Source organism: Thalassophryne amazonica, chromosome 10, assembly GCF_902500255.1.
Source record: "Thalassophryne amazonica chromosome 10, fThaAma1.1, whole genome shotgun sequence".
NCBI lineage: Eukaryota > Metazoa > Chordata > Actinopteri > Batrachoidiformes > Batrachoididae > Thalassophryne > Thalassophryne amazonica.
Window position 1 is genome coordinate 31,948,973 of NC_047112.1, and position 17,195 is coordinate 31,966,167.

Sequence of the window (17,195 nt, forward strand, 5' to 3'; positions counted from 1 at the left end):
GGTACTGATAGGCAGACAAAAATAAAGGACTTGGCTTGGGATCCGTGTTTAAAAAGAACTATCTGAAAAACTACTCAAATGCATGTATGATTTTTAATGTGTTCCCAAAAATAATATCAGTAGATTCATGAGTAGGTCCACAGTCCAAAGGTTGGGAGTCCAATAGGCTACACACCTCCAAAATAGTCCATGCTGAAACAAATGCTTATGTAGTGCCTGAACCCTTTCCTCCCATCTTATTTGTTGTCTACTGTACTCCCTCCCCTGGTGCCATTTCCATGGCTGACCCTGGAACTCACCTGAACCTCTGTGCCTGGTGGTGAAGGGGGCCTGGGTATCGGCGATTGGGAGACTGGTAGAGTTGTGACAGAAGGGCTTGGCTGGTTTTCTGGCTGGGGTTGTTGGCGAACTTGACCGTGATGGGCTCAGCAGCACCAGATGGCTTCTGTCCATTCAGGCCTTTGATTGCCTCCTCAGCCTCTATTCTCTTATCAAAGCGGATAAAGCCCACACCCCGGGACCCACCTGCAGGGCCAGCAGATTACAAAGGAGACAGGATTGATTTTACTTCACAGTGTTTGAATGACACTGCTAGTCTTTAACACAGTATGAATTGTACAGTAAAAGTACTTGGCTACTAAAAAAGAAAATAAAATGTGATTAAAGATATTTATATGAGTAATAATTATGTATTAGTGGTGCAACCTTGCTAGAATTTCTATAACAATTGTGCACTTTGTGATAAAAGCATAGAATTTGTTACACATCAAAGGCATTCAAAATAAAACTGGATATTAGGCCATCGTGAATTTTCAATGTCATCCATGGCAACCATTTTTCAAAATGAAAACTAAAAAATGCCCCAGTTGTATTGAAAAATATACATTATTTGTCTGATCATAAAGATTCCAAAAGGTAGAATTTGGAGTATATACGAATGTTATGGACTTCTGGGGTACAAACAGTGAAAAGAATAACAAAGGTCAATTTCATTTTGTACAGGGCTCAGACATTAAAGTTGCTCCAGTTTTGGCAAAAAGTGATGCAAATTATTGGTTTAGTGAATAGGGTTTTTAAAAGGAATAGTTTACACCATCTGTCATGCTTAGTTAACATGTTATGACATATGTCATACATCAAAGAACCCAATTGATGTCAACCTTGTTTGACCTTTACACTGGAGATCAAGCATTCAACACATTCAATCAATCAATCAATCAATCAATTTTTTTATATAGCGCCAAATCACAACAAACAGTTGCCCCAAGGCGCTTTATATTGTAAGGCAAGGCCATACAATAATTATGTAAAACCCCAACGGTCAAAACGACCCCCTGTGAGCAAGCACTTGGCTACAGTGGGAAGGAAAAACTCCCTTTTAACAGGAAGAAACCTCCAGCAGAACCAGGCTCAGGGAGGGGCAGTCCTCTGCTGGGACTGGTTGGGGCTGAGGGAGAGAACCAGGAAAAAGACATGCTGTGGAGGGGAGCAGAGATCGATCACTAATGATTAAATGCAGAGTGGTGCATACAGAGCAAAAAGAGAAAGAAACAGTGCATCATGGGAACCCCCCAGCAGTCTACGTCTATAGCAGCATAACTAAGGGATGGTTCAGGGTCACCTGATCCAGCCCTAACTATAAGCTTTAGCATTAAGGAAAGTTTTAAGCCTAATCTTAAAAGTAGAGAGGGTGTCTGTCTCCCTGATCTGAATTGGGAGCTGGTTCCACAGGAGAGGAGCCTGAAAGCTGAAGGCTCTGCCTCCCATTCTACTCTTACAAACCCTAGGAACTACAAGTAAGCCTGCAGTCTGAGAGCGAAGCGCTCTATTGGGGTGATATGGTACTACGAGGTCCCTAAGATAAGATGGGACCTGATTATTCAAAACCTTATAAGTAAGAAGAAGAATTTTAAATTCTATTCTAGAATTAACAGGAAGCCAATGAAGAGAGGCCAATATGGGTGAGATATGCTCTCTCCTTCTAGTCCCCGTCAGTACTCTAGCTGCAGCATTTTGAATTAACTGAAGGCTTTTTAGGGAACTTTTAGGACAACCTGATAATAATGAATTACAATAGTCCAGCCTAGAGGAAATAAATGCATGAATTAGTTTTTCAGCATCACTCTGAGACAAGACCTTTCTGATTTTAGAGATATTGCGTAAATGCAAAAAGGCAGTCCTACATATTTGTTTAATATGCGCTTTGAATGACATATCCTGATCAAAAATGACTCCAAGATTTCTCACAGTATTACTAGAGGTCAGGGTAATGCCATCCAGAGTAAGGATCTGGTTAGACACCATGTTTCTAAGATTTGTGGGGCCAAGTACAATAACTTCAGTTTTATCTGAGTTTAAAAGCAGGAAATTAGAGGTCATCCATGTCTTTATGTCTGTAAGACAATCCTGCAGTTTAGCTAATTGGTGTGTGTCCTCTGGCTTCATGGATAGATAAAGCTGGGTATCATCTGCGTAACAATGAAAATTTAAGCAATACCGTCTAATAATACTGCCTAAGGGAAGCATGTATAAAGTGAATAAAATTGGTCCTAGCACAGAACCTTGTGGAACTCCATAATTAACTTTAGTCTGTGAAGAAGATTCCCCATTTACATGAACAAATTGTAATCTATTAGACAAATATGATTCAAACCACCGCAGCGCAGTGCCTTTAATACCTATGGCATGCTCTAATCTCTGTAATAAAATTTTATGGTCAACAGTATCAAAAGCAGCACTGAGGTCTAACAGAACAAGCACAGAGATGAGTCCACTGTCCGAGGCCATAAGAAGATCATTTGTAACCTTCACTAATGCTGTTTCTGTACTATGATGAATTCTAAAACCTGACTGAAACTCTTCAAATAGACCATTCCTCTGCAGATGATCAGTTAGCTGTTTTACAACTACCCTTTCAAGAATTTTTGAGAGAAAAGGAAGGTTGGAGATTGGCCTATAATTAGCTAAGATAGCTGGGTCAAGTGATGGCTTTTTAAGTAATGGTTTAATTACTGCCACCTTAAAAGCCTGTGGTACATAGCCAACCATTCAAAACTATTCCATTTATTAATCCTATTAGCGTAACCAATAATTTGCATCACTATTTTTTTTTTTTTTACCAAAATTGGAGCAACTCTAACTTTTGACCTTTGTCACCGTTTTTGCTGTTTTTACTCTGTAACATTCAGTCATAGAGAGTCCAAAGTATACTTTTTTGGAAAGTTTATAATCAGACAACTAAAATGGTATACCTTTCAATACATTTGAAACATTTTTCAATTTTGGCTGCTGTATAATTCTTGACGCCTGTAGGTCATTAGAGTTCATCTCCACGATACCACCACACCTGAAAATAAACAGTAGTTAATTTGTATTATATTTGTGCCAAATTTCATGCTTTTATCACAAAAATGCACAATTATTTTGCCTATCTGCTGCACGATATAGCATCATGGGAGATTTAAATATAATTTTTTAGATACCATACAGAACACTTCTCGTTGTTTTACTTTGGTTATTTTTCACATTTTGCCAGTGATTTTAAACATGCCCCATTTACAGTGGGGGCAATATACCATTTTAATAGGAAGTTTGATTAATTATAGATGCAGTGATTGCCTCCCAGCAAGAAGGTCTAGGGTTCAAAGTTCACCTGTTCCTCAATCTTCCTGTACATCTAGATTTGTGTCAGGAAGGGCATCTGGTGTAAAACTTGTGTCAAATGCAACTGTGGACTCATGCCAAATCTGCTGTGGCAGCCCCTAACAAAACAGGAGTAGTGAGAACAAATTAGTATTAACTGTACACATCGTAGTAAATAGTGTTCTCTTATAATTGAGCAATTACAGTCTAAAAAAAGGCGTTTATCATAGCTGCTTAGCCTTTAAAGTCAGCAGAATCATAAGAATTTCCTAGCCCTCTGGGGTCCGAGGGCATTTCTTGGACAGTTCACTCGCCTGGCATAAATGTTTTATTATTGCTGTTAACAGCTCTCCCTGCATCCCAAAATCAAGCTTTATGTCTCCCTTTTTCAACCTGTGCTTTCATAATATATATGCTTTTGTTGTGTTTTATAAGTGTAATAAAGGTTTACAATCAGAAATAAGAAAGGAAAAAGTAAAGCGGAAAATAATTTTCCACACATTTATTCAAAACACACAGCAAACTATAATAAACAACTGTTTTGACACTTTATAAAGGTAATTTGAGGTCTTGTGTGAAACACTGTACAACAAAAAGGTTCAAACAATAAACACAAATGCATATTTTGAACAATATATACAAAATGGTCTATGCGTTTTGCTGTCTTCATCTCAAAGCAATTTCTGTCTGCTATTACACAAAGGTCACATCACAAACTTCTACTTCTACTGTGTTTTTGAGTGTTCTGTGCTCCTCCTAAAGCAGCATTCATTCACACTTTGGCCCACTTTGGCTCCTTACAGTCTGAGGAGCGGCCCTCCCCCTCGCTCCATTGATATGATAAACAGTGCTTTACGCTGAGAAAGCAACAGAGTTATCCAGTAACATTCACATGCAAACTAGTGGAGTAATCCTGATCAATCAATCAATCAATTTTTTTATATAGCGCCAAATCACAACAAACAGTTGCCCCAAGGCGCTTTATATTGTAAGGCAAGGCCATACAATAATTATGTAAAACCCCAACGGTCAAAACGACCCCCTGTGAGCAAGCACTTGGCTACAGTGGGAAGGATAGTTACACACTCTTTGTTTGAGCACGTAAGATTGTCATCAGAGGCTCTCCGTCTGCTTTCACTGATCGCTGTGCGTAATGGCACAGGGCGCATTGGAGCCTAACAGTATGTACTCATTGGAGCACCCAGGGGGCTATTTAAACGGGCCAACTAGTAACATGTCACTCCTGAAAACGATCTTTGGCTTTTCACGTGAGGTAAATCTGCCCTACGATTGGATTTTGGAAAACCATGTGACGGTGAACCAATTCCGATTGGACCCTCACATTGCACACGTCATCACACAGCTTCTATGAGGAGTACAAAGATGGCCGACGGCTGGCTCGAAAGTCCGCTGAGTTAACTTTTCAGCAAAAAAGTATGTTTCTATCTCATATCATTAAAATAATTTATAATTTAGTAAAGCTTGGTCTTAGCCGTCGTATACGACGGCGTCGGCCCCAGAGGGTTAATTTCAGATTTTGTAACACAGAAGCTTAAGATATCCCAGACAGAATCTCTTCCACAGAAAGCCTTTAAAAACAAGTCAAAACAATGTTACTTAGTAGATGACAATCTTTATGGGAAGACAGAACATTGCTTAAGTGTGTGAAGAGCGACTGATGACCTTGTGTGTGTTGCATTAGACCTAATTAAGATGCATTAATCAAAATCAGCAAACTGGTGTAGGCATGACAAAGACAGATGAAGAAAGGTGATGCACGAAAGAGCCAATATCAAGGTCAAGGTAATTAAAAATAATAATAATAAAAATAGGTTTACTTCAGTTTTTATTCACTATGTAAGATTTTCAGTGGTCAGTAAATGGACTGCATTTATACAGCGCTTTTCCATATGCAGCAGACGCTCAAAGCGCTTTACAATTATGCCTCACATTCACCCCGATGTCAGGGTGTTGCCATACAAGGCGCTCACTACACACCGGGAGCAATAGGGGATTAAAGACCTTAGTCAGTAGTCATGGTGATGGAGTGCCTTCTTAAAGGTGGAAAGTATTACATTTCTGCTTATGGGACAAATTGTTTAATTCCTGGCTGTTAATTTGGGCCTTATTTGGGCCTCCATTTTCAATAATGTGAAGTCTGTATGGTCCCATGCCCTCTTTGACTGTAATGCGATATACACATTGGATGACGCTGGTTTACAAGCCTCTCATTGAACTGATTCTGACCTATTTATCCAGTTTACTTCAGCGATCTGAAAGCCGTTATGCTCTGTGATCGCACAACATGTTACGTTTCCGTGTACCTTGTGTCTGCACTGAAACGGGAAACAAAGCTTTCAGTTTTTCTGCTCGTTCTGATTGGAATGTTCTCCAATCTGAACTGAAATTGTCTGGGTTAACTTCTTTGAATGCCTTCTGCTCTGTTTTAAGAGATCGTGAATGGAATTCTTTTGCACAATGCCTGTGTCTTTAAATTCTAATCTGTTTTTTCCCTAACACATTGTTACAACTCACAATGACCAAGATGACTGTATTTTATTTGGTATTAATATTCTCTTGATGATGTTAACCTGTCTATTATGACCTGCGCTGCTGCCGTTCTTGGCCAGATCACCCTTGTAAAAGAGGTCTTGATCTCAATGGGATTTTATCTGGTTGAATAAAGGTTATTATTATATGGCTGCGACGCTATGCACACTCTGATTGGCTGATTACCTGTCGGATATTTTCCCATATCCGGACCGGTTACCATGACAATCGGTCCGCAACGCGTATTTTCATTACAAACCAGGAAGTTAAAAAAACAATTAGGAAAACTGAGTCAGACATGAACGTACTCCATAAATATCTAAACAGCATCTGAAACAAGCTTACGAGCTAATGACTGGACCATCTGTTAGCAAGTTCTTCATGGAGGTGAAGCAAACAGGTCTGACTACGAGCCCTCAGCAGCTTTCATATTCAGGTGATACTGTAAGTTTGCGTGTTTATATATATAACAAAATATTAACCTCACTTGCTTGGTCTGTACGGGGATATCCGACCTCTGTGTTTTTCGCACGGACAACACGGCAGTCTGATATTTCCCCGTACAGACCTTGAGATCAGTTAATAATCCATTATTGTTTATTTATTTTTATTTTTATTTGCAATATTGTCACCCATTTCATCCTATCCAGATTTATATATGGCTGATAGATTGGAAAACAACATTGATACTATATGTATCAACGATGTAGTCTTGCCCTGGACAGATTGTAGGCCATTGGATTAAAAGCCTATTCCCATCTTGAATGCATATGTTCAAGTTCAAGTTTATTCAGTACTTTGCAATAAAATAAAACTCAACAAATAAAACAAAACAAAACTGATTTCTCAGCCAGTCAACCCATGCAACCGAAAGGGTGTGGGTAGAAGCAAAGCTTATATACACCTACCCCTTTTACCCCAAGAACTTTTACTTATCACAGCAAAACCAAACCAATTCAAAACAAAGTAAGCAGAACACCAAAGACAGACATCTTAAAATAATCAATAAACTCAAATTTCTCATCATATCCACATCAATAACAGCACACCCACGTTTATTAAAAAAGGCCCCTACATAATTGTTTAATACTGCCAAGGTCCATATATTTGTAGATTATATTTGAATCAGAATCAAATTTATTGCCAAGTACACAGTAAATTTTGCTAAGTAACATATGCTCTGCCGGGATTTTGAAAAAACTGACTGGCCACTTGACTTTTCAATCAGTGGTCAGGTACAGGTATATTTTTGAGTGTGGAAAAAAGGCACTTGAAGGACAGCTTTCAGAGCAGCACAACTTCAGAGATGAAAACAGTTGGCACCATGACAGATAATTACATTATGCCATCAAAACCAGCCCCTTTGTCAGAACCAACTGTCTGAGCTGCAGCCATGGTGCGAGGTGTGAGAGGTAATCAATAGCAGTGTATGGTCCTGCTGGCTGCTTTTAATTGAAGTTAATGTGAGGGCAGAAAAGTATGTTGATTGATGAGGATGACAGAAGGCCCCACCTTTGAGGCGGAGCTGAGTCCCTCACCTGTGTAATTGAAGAATTACACAGAGGTCAAAATTAAAAGATGCTCCAATCATATTGAAAAATATTCCACATTATTTGCCTGATCATAAAGATTCCAAAAAGGTATAGTTTGGACTATCTGTGACTGAATTATATGGCGTTACAGGATAAAAACAGCAAGAATACCTCACTGACCGCCAGCAGTACGTGCAGCTGCGCAGCTGTTAGTCTGAGGTGGTAAGGTGTAGCACTGGGCCCCCCAGGGCACCGTCCTCTCGCCCTTTCCTCTTCACCCTCTACACCTCAGACTTCACCTACAACACGGACAGCTGCCACCTCCAGAAGGTCTGTGATGACTCCGAGCTGGAGTACCGGTCGGTCATCACAGACTTTGTGGACTGGTGTGAGCACAAACACTTGTGTCTCAACACCAGTAAGACGAAGGAGATGGTGATCGACTTCAGGAGGAAACCACCACCTCACCCACCGGTGAACATCCGAGGGGGGGGGACATAAAGACTGTGGTCAGTTTCAAATACCTGGGTGTTCACCTCAACAGCAAACCGGACTGGACTCACAACACCGACGCCCTATACAAAAAAGGCCAGTCGCCTCAGTGCAAGAAGGAACGATACCGCAGGTTGTTCCTCCCTGCTGCTGTCAGACTGTACAATATCACTGTGAAATAACCACATGCAAGAATATGTCCACAAATCACATGCAATATTAATATGTCCACAAATCATGTGCAATGACAACTCATTTACAAATCCCTGCACTAATGTCACCTTACCCCATCTAAACTCCATTTCACATATTGTAAATAAGATGCTCCTATCTCTTTCAATCCCAGTCATGTTTAGATATACTATATATGTATGTACATATAGATATGCATATGTATATGTGTATGTGTATAGGTATGTGTGTGCATATGTGTATGCGTATATGTATGTATGTATATGTATATGTGTATATACATATATATATATAAGTATGTATGTGGATGTGTATGTATATGTGTATATGTATGTATGTATATATGTGAAAACATGTTTTTCTATTTTTCTGATGATTCATTAACTGAGACAAGGCCAAGTTTGTTTGTCTTACTGGGCAATCAGGAAACGAGGTCAAGTTGTTTTTCTCATTGAGGCACGAGTGATCGTGCAGCTCAATCATGATTGGGGGATTTGTATGATATTTCCTTTTTAGGTCATGATCAGTGCTGGGATACAAGAAGAAGGAAGACTGCACTGTGCGCAGGATAAGAAGTGGACCAATCAAGAAAGAATACAACATCTTAGCGTAGTGATGTAATGTTTAGACAGAAACTCAGATAGTTTATATGGGTTCAGCAAGAGGTAGACGGGGATCCTGCTCAGAGCCTGATTGCTAGGGCAAACTAAGCATGAACCCAGAGACTCTGTTATTATTACTTTGGCTCATTCTGTTAAAGGTGAGGTCAATCTGAGAAATGGACTGAGTCCTGGTCATCTTTCCCTCTCTCATCAACGGACGCACAGGGTGTGATTGAGGAAAACTGACCGAGGTAAAACCTGAACAATTTCATGTTGATGTTTTGGGTTTACAGTTGTGTGATACTGTAGTAAAAGCTCCGCTCCAACAAGAAACAGAGTTGAAAAGTTGCTCTATATCCTGACTGGGCATTGTTAAGGGAGGGGAGGGATAGCGATACTGTTACACCATCATGGCCGAAACTATTCCAAACATGTACTGCAGTATGGGTGCATGAAAAACTCCATGGATACTGGAAAAAAACCACATCAGCTGAAGAGCACTGTGGCATTGTCTTGGGGTCCCAGAGGCAAAACGCAGTCTTGCTGTTGTATGGCTGGGGGGGCCTGGCTGCCTTTTTGTTTCTGTCTTTTGTCCTGTCTTTTGTTTTTCCTTCCAGGTGGCTTGCATTTGGGACTGAGTGGCTGTGTAGCTGAGTTTATCAGGACCTCACCCTGATCACCTGAGGCTGATCACCTGCGGCTCGTCAGGACTCACAGCTGTGGTGCATCTACATGGATTGGAACATGGTGGCATTTAAGACTGGAGTACACAGTGTGTATTTGCCAGAGACTCGACCTTGTGACCAGACGGGTGAGATCGTCATCTCGGGAGCCATCTCATCATCAGTGGATGCAGAGAACGTCCAGGTTTGATGCATGGTCTGTGAAAGAGGAGAGGGTGAGGTCTCACGCTCGTCAGCACACTTCCTGAGGTACGTTAGATTTTGTGACTAACATTTATACAGTCGGTAAATGTGGTGTCCCTCACACCTTATTATATTGAGCTGTATGTTGGTTGTTTAAATCGGCTTCCACTGCAGTGGAGTTTTGTGAACAGGGTGTTCTATGCCTGCAGGGTGGGAAGCTGATTTGCAATTGAGCCAGGAAGTGTTTGCTGTTTGTACACCTTTGAGCGTTCTCTCTGTGTGTTGAGTGTGGACTCACATAATGATTCCTTCTTTCACAGACTCGGTTTGTCGCGGCCACCTGGGGGGTGTCAGCGGGGTCCTTGGGTCCGAACCAGTTCTGGCTCCGGACCGTTAGCGCTGCTGGGAGCGCACCGCAATCCACCACGCCAGACCACGCACTTTTATATTTTTCACAGCACTGTTATGTTCATTAAACTCTGTTATCCTTTGTACCGTGCTCTGCTTATTTTATACTGGGTCCTTCAAACGCTGGTCGGTTCTCCGGGCTGCGTCCGACACATAACACTTGCTTCATGCTGGCTGCAGCCACAATTGCGCATATACACACTTTTCACACATTGTTTCCACTGACATTTGAATCGTTTCCAGTGAGATTTTTTTTGACCGCCACCTGAGAGGAACATTTAGAGATGTGCTTCCTGGGGGGTCCTTTACTGTCTGTGAATGCTCTGTGTGCATTCTTAACTGTATATGTGTGTGTGTGTGTATGTATGCATGCATGTGTGTGTGTGCTGGCATCTATTAATGGATGCTGTGCCTTGTTTTAATGAGGCTGCCTAGATGGCCCAGAGGATGCTCGCTCAGTGACAGCAGCACTCTGCCGATGAGACTATTTACATAATACTGTGTGCACATAGGCATGTCTGTGTGACTGAGGCAGAATAAAAGAGAAGCGGTGAGAAAGATGGAATTTTGTGTTCCAGTATCATTGTGTGCAGTCTCTTTCTTACACATAAAAAGCCTTCCTTATTGTTATTCCACATTTTTGAAGTGTACGTGCCAGCTCTCTCACCATCTCTTTTTTATATTTCTTGTTGGTGTGTTTCATGGCTCTCACTTGCCTGAATTCGTATTATGAGAAACACCTTGACCGATATCCAATCACTTTTTCGTCCTTGAACCACAGGCACCACATGGATATTTAATTTATGGCCAAGTGGCAAAATCAGATCCAATGCCTCTGTTCAATGATAATTTCTCAAAGCAGAATTTTCATTAATGTTCAACTGACGCAGCACGAGCCACTTACTGATGATTTTCCCTAAGCAGTTTCTGAACTGTAAATATTGTGCCTTGGGGAGGTGATGGTCTAGAGGTTAGGCAGTGGGCTTCAGACCAGAGGATCCTTGGTTCAAACACCAGTCTGGCCGGACAGTCACTACAGACCCTTGGGCAAGGTCCTTAATCCTCAAGATGCTCCTGGTGTGTAGTGAGCGCCTGATATAGATGGAAAACCACTGTATACATATAAATGCAGTCCGAAAAAAATTAAAATAAAAAATGGTGTATTTCAATCTGAAGAAACAAAAACAAGGTGGCTTACATTTATATTAAATTTAGCAATGTTTTTAGGTGATGTCAAAGTTCTACTAGCAATTTTGTGTATAGACTGTGCAATTCTGTGTATTACACAGTCTGTAGAATCTCTCACATGCCTGCTGTGTGATTTAATTTAGTCAAATTCAGTACAAATTGTACCTTTTATTATCAGCTTTGCTTTCTGGCTCCTTCTCTCGAAGAAGGCCTTCATAATGGCTTTCCTTTATTTTCTCCTGTGCCAACCCTGTAACTGTACATTTAATTAGCTTGTCACAAGTAGAAAAAAAATCTAATGGGATCGACATAGTACAAACCAAATTCATTGCTGGAACAATTTCCTTCATTTTGTAACTGTAATTGACATGCATGTGCTCTCTGTGGGATTTAGAAAAAGGGTTGCTGTTGTTTCCTTGGTGAGAAGCCGTGGACATTCATGCTTATTTTCTTGCTAAGGTAAATTTGCAGAGCATTTACACTCTTTCTCTCAACATCATTGCCAAGAGTCTCGCTTAAGGGCACCTCAGTGTTAGTTAAATAACAGGAGAGTGTTGCTCATCTCCTTTCTCCGCTGAGACGAGAGGACCGTACTTGTCTTTAATTCTCACACTTGTTTGGCCTTGAGCTGCTCCTAAGCTGGTTCTGGCTAGAGAGCCCCTAGACAAATACTTCGCATACAGATGAAGTTGTGGCACAAACATGCACACAAAAGCACATAGTAAGTGATCATTTGAAAAGGCACTGTAAAGACTGAAGTGGAACAAAAGAGGCTGAGATATCCACAACCATTTGCAATTGTCTATGATCAGTGGAGCAGCACAGTTGTGTGCACAACTGAGAGCCAGATCCTGTCTGTATACATGCACAAGCTACTCTTGTCCTTGAGTTTGTACAGGACTGCTGCAAGAGTGTGAGACAGGTATAAGACAATTAACAACACCAGTGATTATGGTGTTTACTGTGTGTTTGGTTTCATGTAAGAATAAGATTTTTGAACCTAAAAATGAAGCAGAGATGGATATCGTCTGGGCCTGATGTTATGTAGAAGTTCAAGATGTTTAAATTGCAGCATCAATGACAAACTACTATGGCCGTTGTCATGGCCAGATGGAGAGAGAAAGAGTGCTGACTCTGACATGGCAAACTTATTCCACCCACAGTGGCTTGTCAAAGTGCCAAAAAAATTTCAAGTGTACTCTATAACGTGCCAGTAGAAAGGACTAAGAGATCCATGTAAACTTTGGGATAACAGTGACTTATGAATGTGGAGCGGACGAGGACGGCGTTGTTCCGCAGTTATAAGGGGTGTGAGTGCTGACTCAAAATTATGCATCACATAATTCACTGTCTCCCTCCCCCACCTCCACGACCACCCACTCCACACATGCACTGCCCTTATACTAGCAACCAGATCTAGGCAGAAAAAATTCTGTTGTTCCATTCCTCCCCAATGTACTCAGTTCATACCAAATTGTGATGTGAGCCAAACCATGACTTCTGTACGCTGTTCTACTCCTATTGCTGATGATTCAAACCTCTTTAGCAGGTATGACACCACCTCCAGCATGGTGGAATCAAGTCTGACTCTACAATCATTACATCTGCCCATTTATCACTTCTTCTGTCATACTTTTCAAAAATAGGTAAAGGATCGTCAACATCTTCCAATTCAACATGAAAATAAATGAAATAGAAGTAGGTGACCCCAAAAGAACAAGCACATGGCACTAGAGAATGAACCTGGATTTTCAACATCTACCTTATCTTGAGATTCGTAATTGCTCAGATACACAATTATACACCTTCAGGTTCAGAAAGAGTTCAAAGAAGGCAAGTGGGCCTAGAAGAAGCAAGCATTAGGGTACTGAAGGCTTTGCATGGAGTTATTTAGTATCTTTTCAGCTACTCTTTGAGGTCAAAAGAGGAAACAACACTTTTAAAGACCGGCACTGAAAGGAGACACTTTACTGTTTGCAATCAGCTACCTAGTGCAGTTTTTTCCCCCCACAGTGTGCAGGGGAGGTGCATAAATGCAGTTGAAGCTGGCTGACTCAACAAGCTCATACACAAGGCCAACTTGTTTTTGAGGCAGTTATGAGCAACATCTATTCTAGCAGAGATAATCCCTTCCACCCACTCTATGATGATCTGTGGCACATGGACAGCAACTTCAGTAACAGGCTCACTGCGCCAAGGTGCAAGATGGATCACTTCAGACATTCATTAGTGCCCACTGCCATCACACCCTGAAACAGCAAAGATGAGCACAGACTGAGCTTTTAGGAATAGTTTAGTGGTAGTTATGTATATATACTGTATGCTCTTTTTGTTTTTACTACAATCATTACCCTTATAGTGTTGTTTAGTCATCAATACAGCATAATTCATACAAATGCATCAATATAATGTTATTGCAGCATTAGTACAGTTTAGTATTTTTGTAGTGTTATGTGTATATATGTAATCCTACCTACTATATGAGCTTGTTCTGTGGCAATATTCACCTTCCACGCGGGGGCAACAAAATTTATTTTGCAATCAATATCTCATATGTGTGTACCTGTTTTTTTATGCTGTTTTAAAATTTAATTTCTCTTATGGGCTCAATAAAGTTTTATCTTAACCAATCAAATCAGCAATACAATATAAACTGACTGTAAGACAGAAAAGGGAGGTACTGCTCTCTTAAGCTATGCATTTATTACTGACCATTTTCATTCCAGATGGTGTATAAAGTTCACACAAGATGCATTACTCAACTATCTTTAGCCTGTCTGTCTTCTACCCATGAAAGTCCCGTCTTGTTCAGTTCCATCACTACAGTTCTTCGGACTTGCTTGTGGTGTCTGTGTATGAGCAAGCTTTGTTGTGCTTGGTGATGTCAAAAGACATATGGCTAGAACATCTGGGAGATTTTTATTTTTATTTTTGAGGTAGTCATGATATAAGCAAAGAAATCTGCTTCTGTCCTGTTTTTTATGACTTTTCCACATTCTCTCCCATGAAGCAGCATTTATTGTAAATTGATGTTCTACATCATGACTTTGTTAGTTTTCCACTTTTAGATTACCAATATCCAGGTGTTCATTTAAGAGAATAAACACTTTATGATGAAACTAATAAGTAAGAAATTAAAATTCTTCAAAGTGCAGCCCAAGTGTATTTGCATGTTTTTAAAATTGCCATATTAATTTTGGAAATCCAGATAAATTTTTATTTAGTTTTTTGTGAAACCTTAAAACAAAAACAAATTTGCAATCTGTGGTGCCAAGCTGCCAGTCTAGAGACTCCAACCTAATGAAGGTCCTCTTAACCAATCCTCCAAGCCAAGGCTACTTATCAACCACCAGCCAGCCATACAGGCAACATTAGAGCACAATGTACTTACTAAGGTACAGCAATCTGTCTTTCTCTCTTCCTCTTCTCACTCTCTTCTTTGGTCTCCTTTTTCTCTACAGTAATGAACAGAGGCTTATGTAACTCTCTCTACCTGTGCTTATCTCGCTCTAACACACACCGACAGGCACACTGGCTGCCTTGCTAATAACACGCCTCTTCAATCTGGGAGGGGAAGACAGAGGGAAAGAGGTTGTGGGATGTAGCGAGTGCTCAGGGTGGAGAGAGGCAAGGCAAGAATGAAAAGGAGAAAGAGAAGAGTGGGAAAGAGGCAGAAGGTAGGAAGGAAACAACAAAAGCAGAGAAGGCGATAGAGCATAATGTTAGGAGGTGACGGTAAAAGGATGATGATGATGATGATGATGAAAGGAAGCAGCTCTATTCTTGCCTGTTCCTGCCCAAACAAAGCCTCTCTCTCTAAAACCCACTATCATTTCCCCAAACACTGACTGACTGACAAAGAAAAATGACTGCTCCTGAGAGACCAGAAGAGAGGAGAGAGGTGAAAAACTGGCTCCTGGCTAATAAAGCACACATATACACATACACACAAACACAGACACACACACACAAATACAAATGTAGTTGCATGAAACCTTGCTTTATATCCTTTCAAGTGGGCACATTTGGCACGCTCTGAGGTACAAATGCACTTAAGTAGAATCTTAAAATGTTTTCAGGCACCAAGATGAAAGATGAAGAGACTTCCTAACAGTGGAGATGCCCTGTGCTTTAGCCTCCGTCAGTGTAGAACTGCAACTGTTGTGTGTGTGTGTGTGTGTGTGTTATCTGTATTTGGTTGTGTGTCCATGTGTGGCTACCACAGAGACAGCATGTACTGTGACTGTGATGATTATACAAGAAATAAAGAATAAAACCAGAAAGACAGGAAAGGAAAGTACAAGTCAAGGCTACAGTTGTCCCACCTAGAGGGGGCACCTCTCCACTCGTGTTACCTTGACCATACTGCACTCTGCTATTAGACAGGCAGAGAACAGGGACTCAGTCTGAAGGGGAACATCCATTATTCAAGTCAAGAGAGGAGAGAACATACCAACAGCTATGAAGGAAGGGTAACTCCTTTGTGGGAAAAAAAAACTAGAGTTGAAATTCAGAACGCATATGCAAATAGCGTGAATGCAAATACAAAATAAACCACTCAGTCGAGCCATGCAGGTATGTGAGCAGTCTTCTGCTGCTCTTTTTTTCACAGCAGTGCAAAATATCATGGAAACATCACTATCACATGGTATTTCCCTAACCTTCAAGTATACTTTGCCCTTGCCTTTGGTATTTCTGTGCCCAGCACAGCAAGCACAGTACAAAGGTGGGAGGAGAACTGTAATAAGATAGGAGTTTCATGCAGATGAGACAAGCACAAAGGCAAGGTGTGATGTTTGGTTAAAACTGGCACTTTCATGGTGTACTCGTAGCAGATGTCTGAAGGTCAGGCCTGATTTAAGTAGAATGTTACTCAGAAATGCACAAATGCCTTTTTATTATCAACACCAATGAAAATATTGCATATCTACCAACCTATGTATTAGGGGTGCAACGGTACACCTCCCTCACATTTGAGGGAGGTGTACCGTTGTAATCATGGTTTCAAGGTCACGGTACAATTCAAATTAATTACATTCCTATCAGGATTCCTCAAAAATTTTTTATCACAAAAAGATTTACACAATACAAAAAAAAGAGAATATCATTACTTGAAATATCCAATAATTGGCTTGAGCACCTAGTTGCACCATCTTGAACATTCTAGCTAAACATGGCAGAGTTTTGTTTTGTTTTTTTTGCTGATGGACAATGAGCTGAATGAGCAAATTGATGGTGCTAATTCCTCTAACACAAATAAACAAATCCACTACGCCGCTGTATGCTGTCTGGAAGCATAAAGAGCTGTTAGGATGAAGAGGGTGAAGTTAGGATGAAAAGCTGGACACATTTCTGACGCGATTTTTCGCTGGACTGATGAAGTCAGTGCACGGCATCACGGACAACTTCGTCAGAATTGTTTTGAACTATCTGACTATTTTTGCAAGTTGACTGAGAACAATTTTGGACTCCTATTTAAAGTTCATGTTGGACTGTTGATGTCAAAGCACAAGGCGCACACCAAAATGTAAGTCCCTCTTCTGTTGTTTATAAATTAATAAAATATCAAATGACAACTATATTTTAGCCGTTATACAAAACAAATAATGATTTTTTTTTTCATTCATTCAATTAAATGAATATTTCATGAGGTGAAAGATGGAATGTTCTATGAAAGACGGAACATTTGCATTTTGTACCACCAGTTATACAGCTTCATGATG

General features: G+C 40.5%; 1 protein-coding gene across 7 annotated transcripts in view; it reads right to left on the reverse strand.

Annotated features, from left to right (window-relative positions):
* Positions 1 to 17,195, reverse strand: part of elavl4 (ELAV like neuron-specific RNA binding protein 4) — a 258,140-nt gene that overhangs the window by 33,848 nt on the left and 207,097 nt on the right. For 5 of the 7 annotated variants that reach the window (XM_034179718.1, XM_034179716.1, XM_034179720.1 and 2 more), the window contains one exon: positions 300 to 534. In XM_034179718.1, the coding sequence (XP_034035609.1) occupies positions 300 to 534 (235 nt within the window). The remainder of the gene's footprint in view (positions 1 to 299; positions 535 to 17,195) is intronic. The other 2 variants (XM_034179719.1, XM_034179717.1) reach the window with 1 other exon arrangement.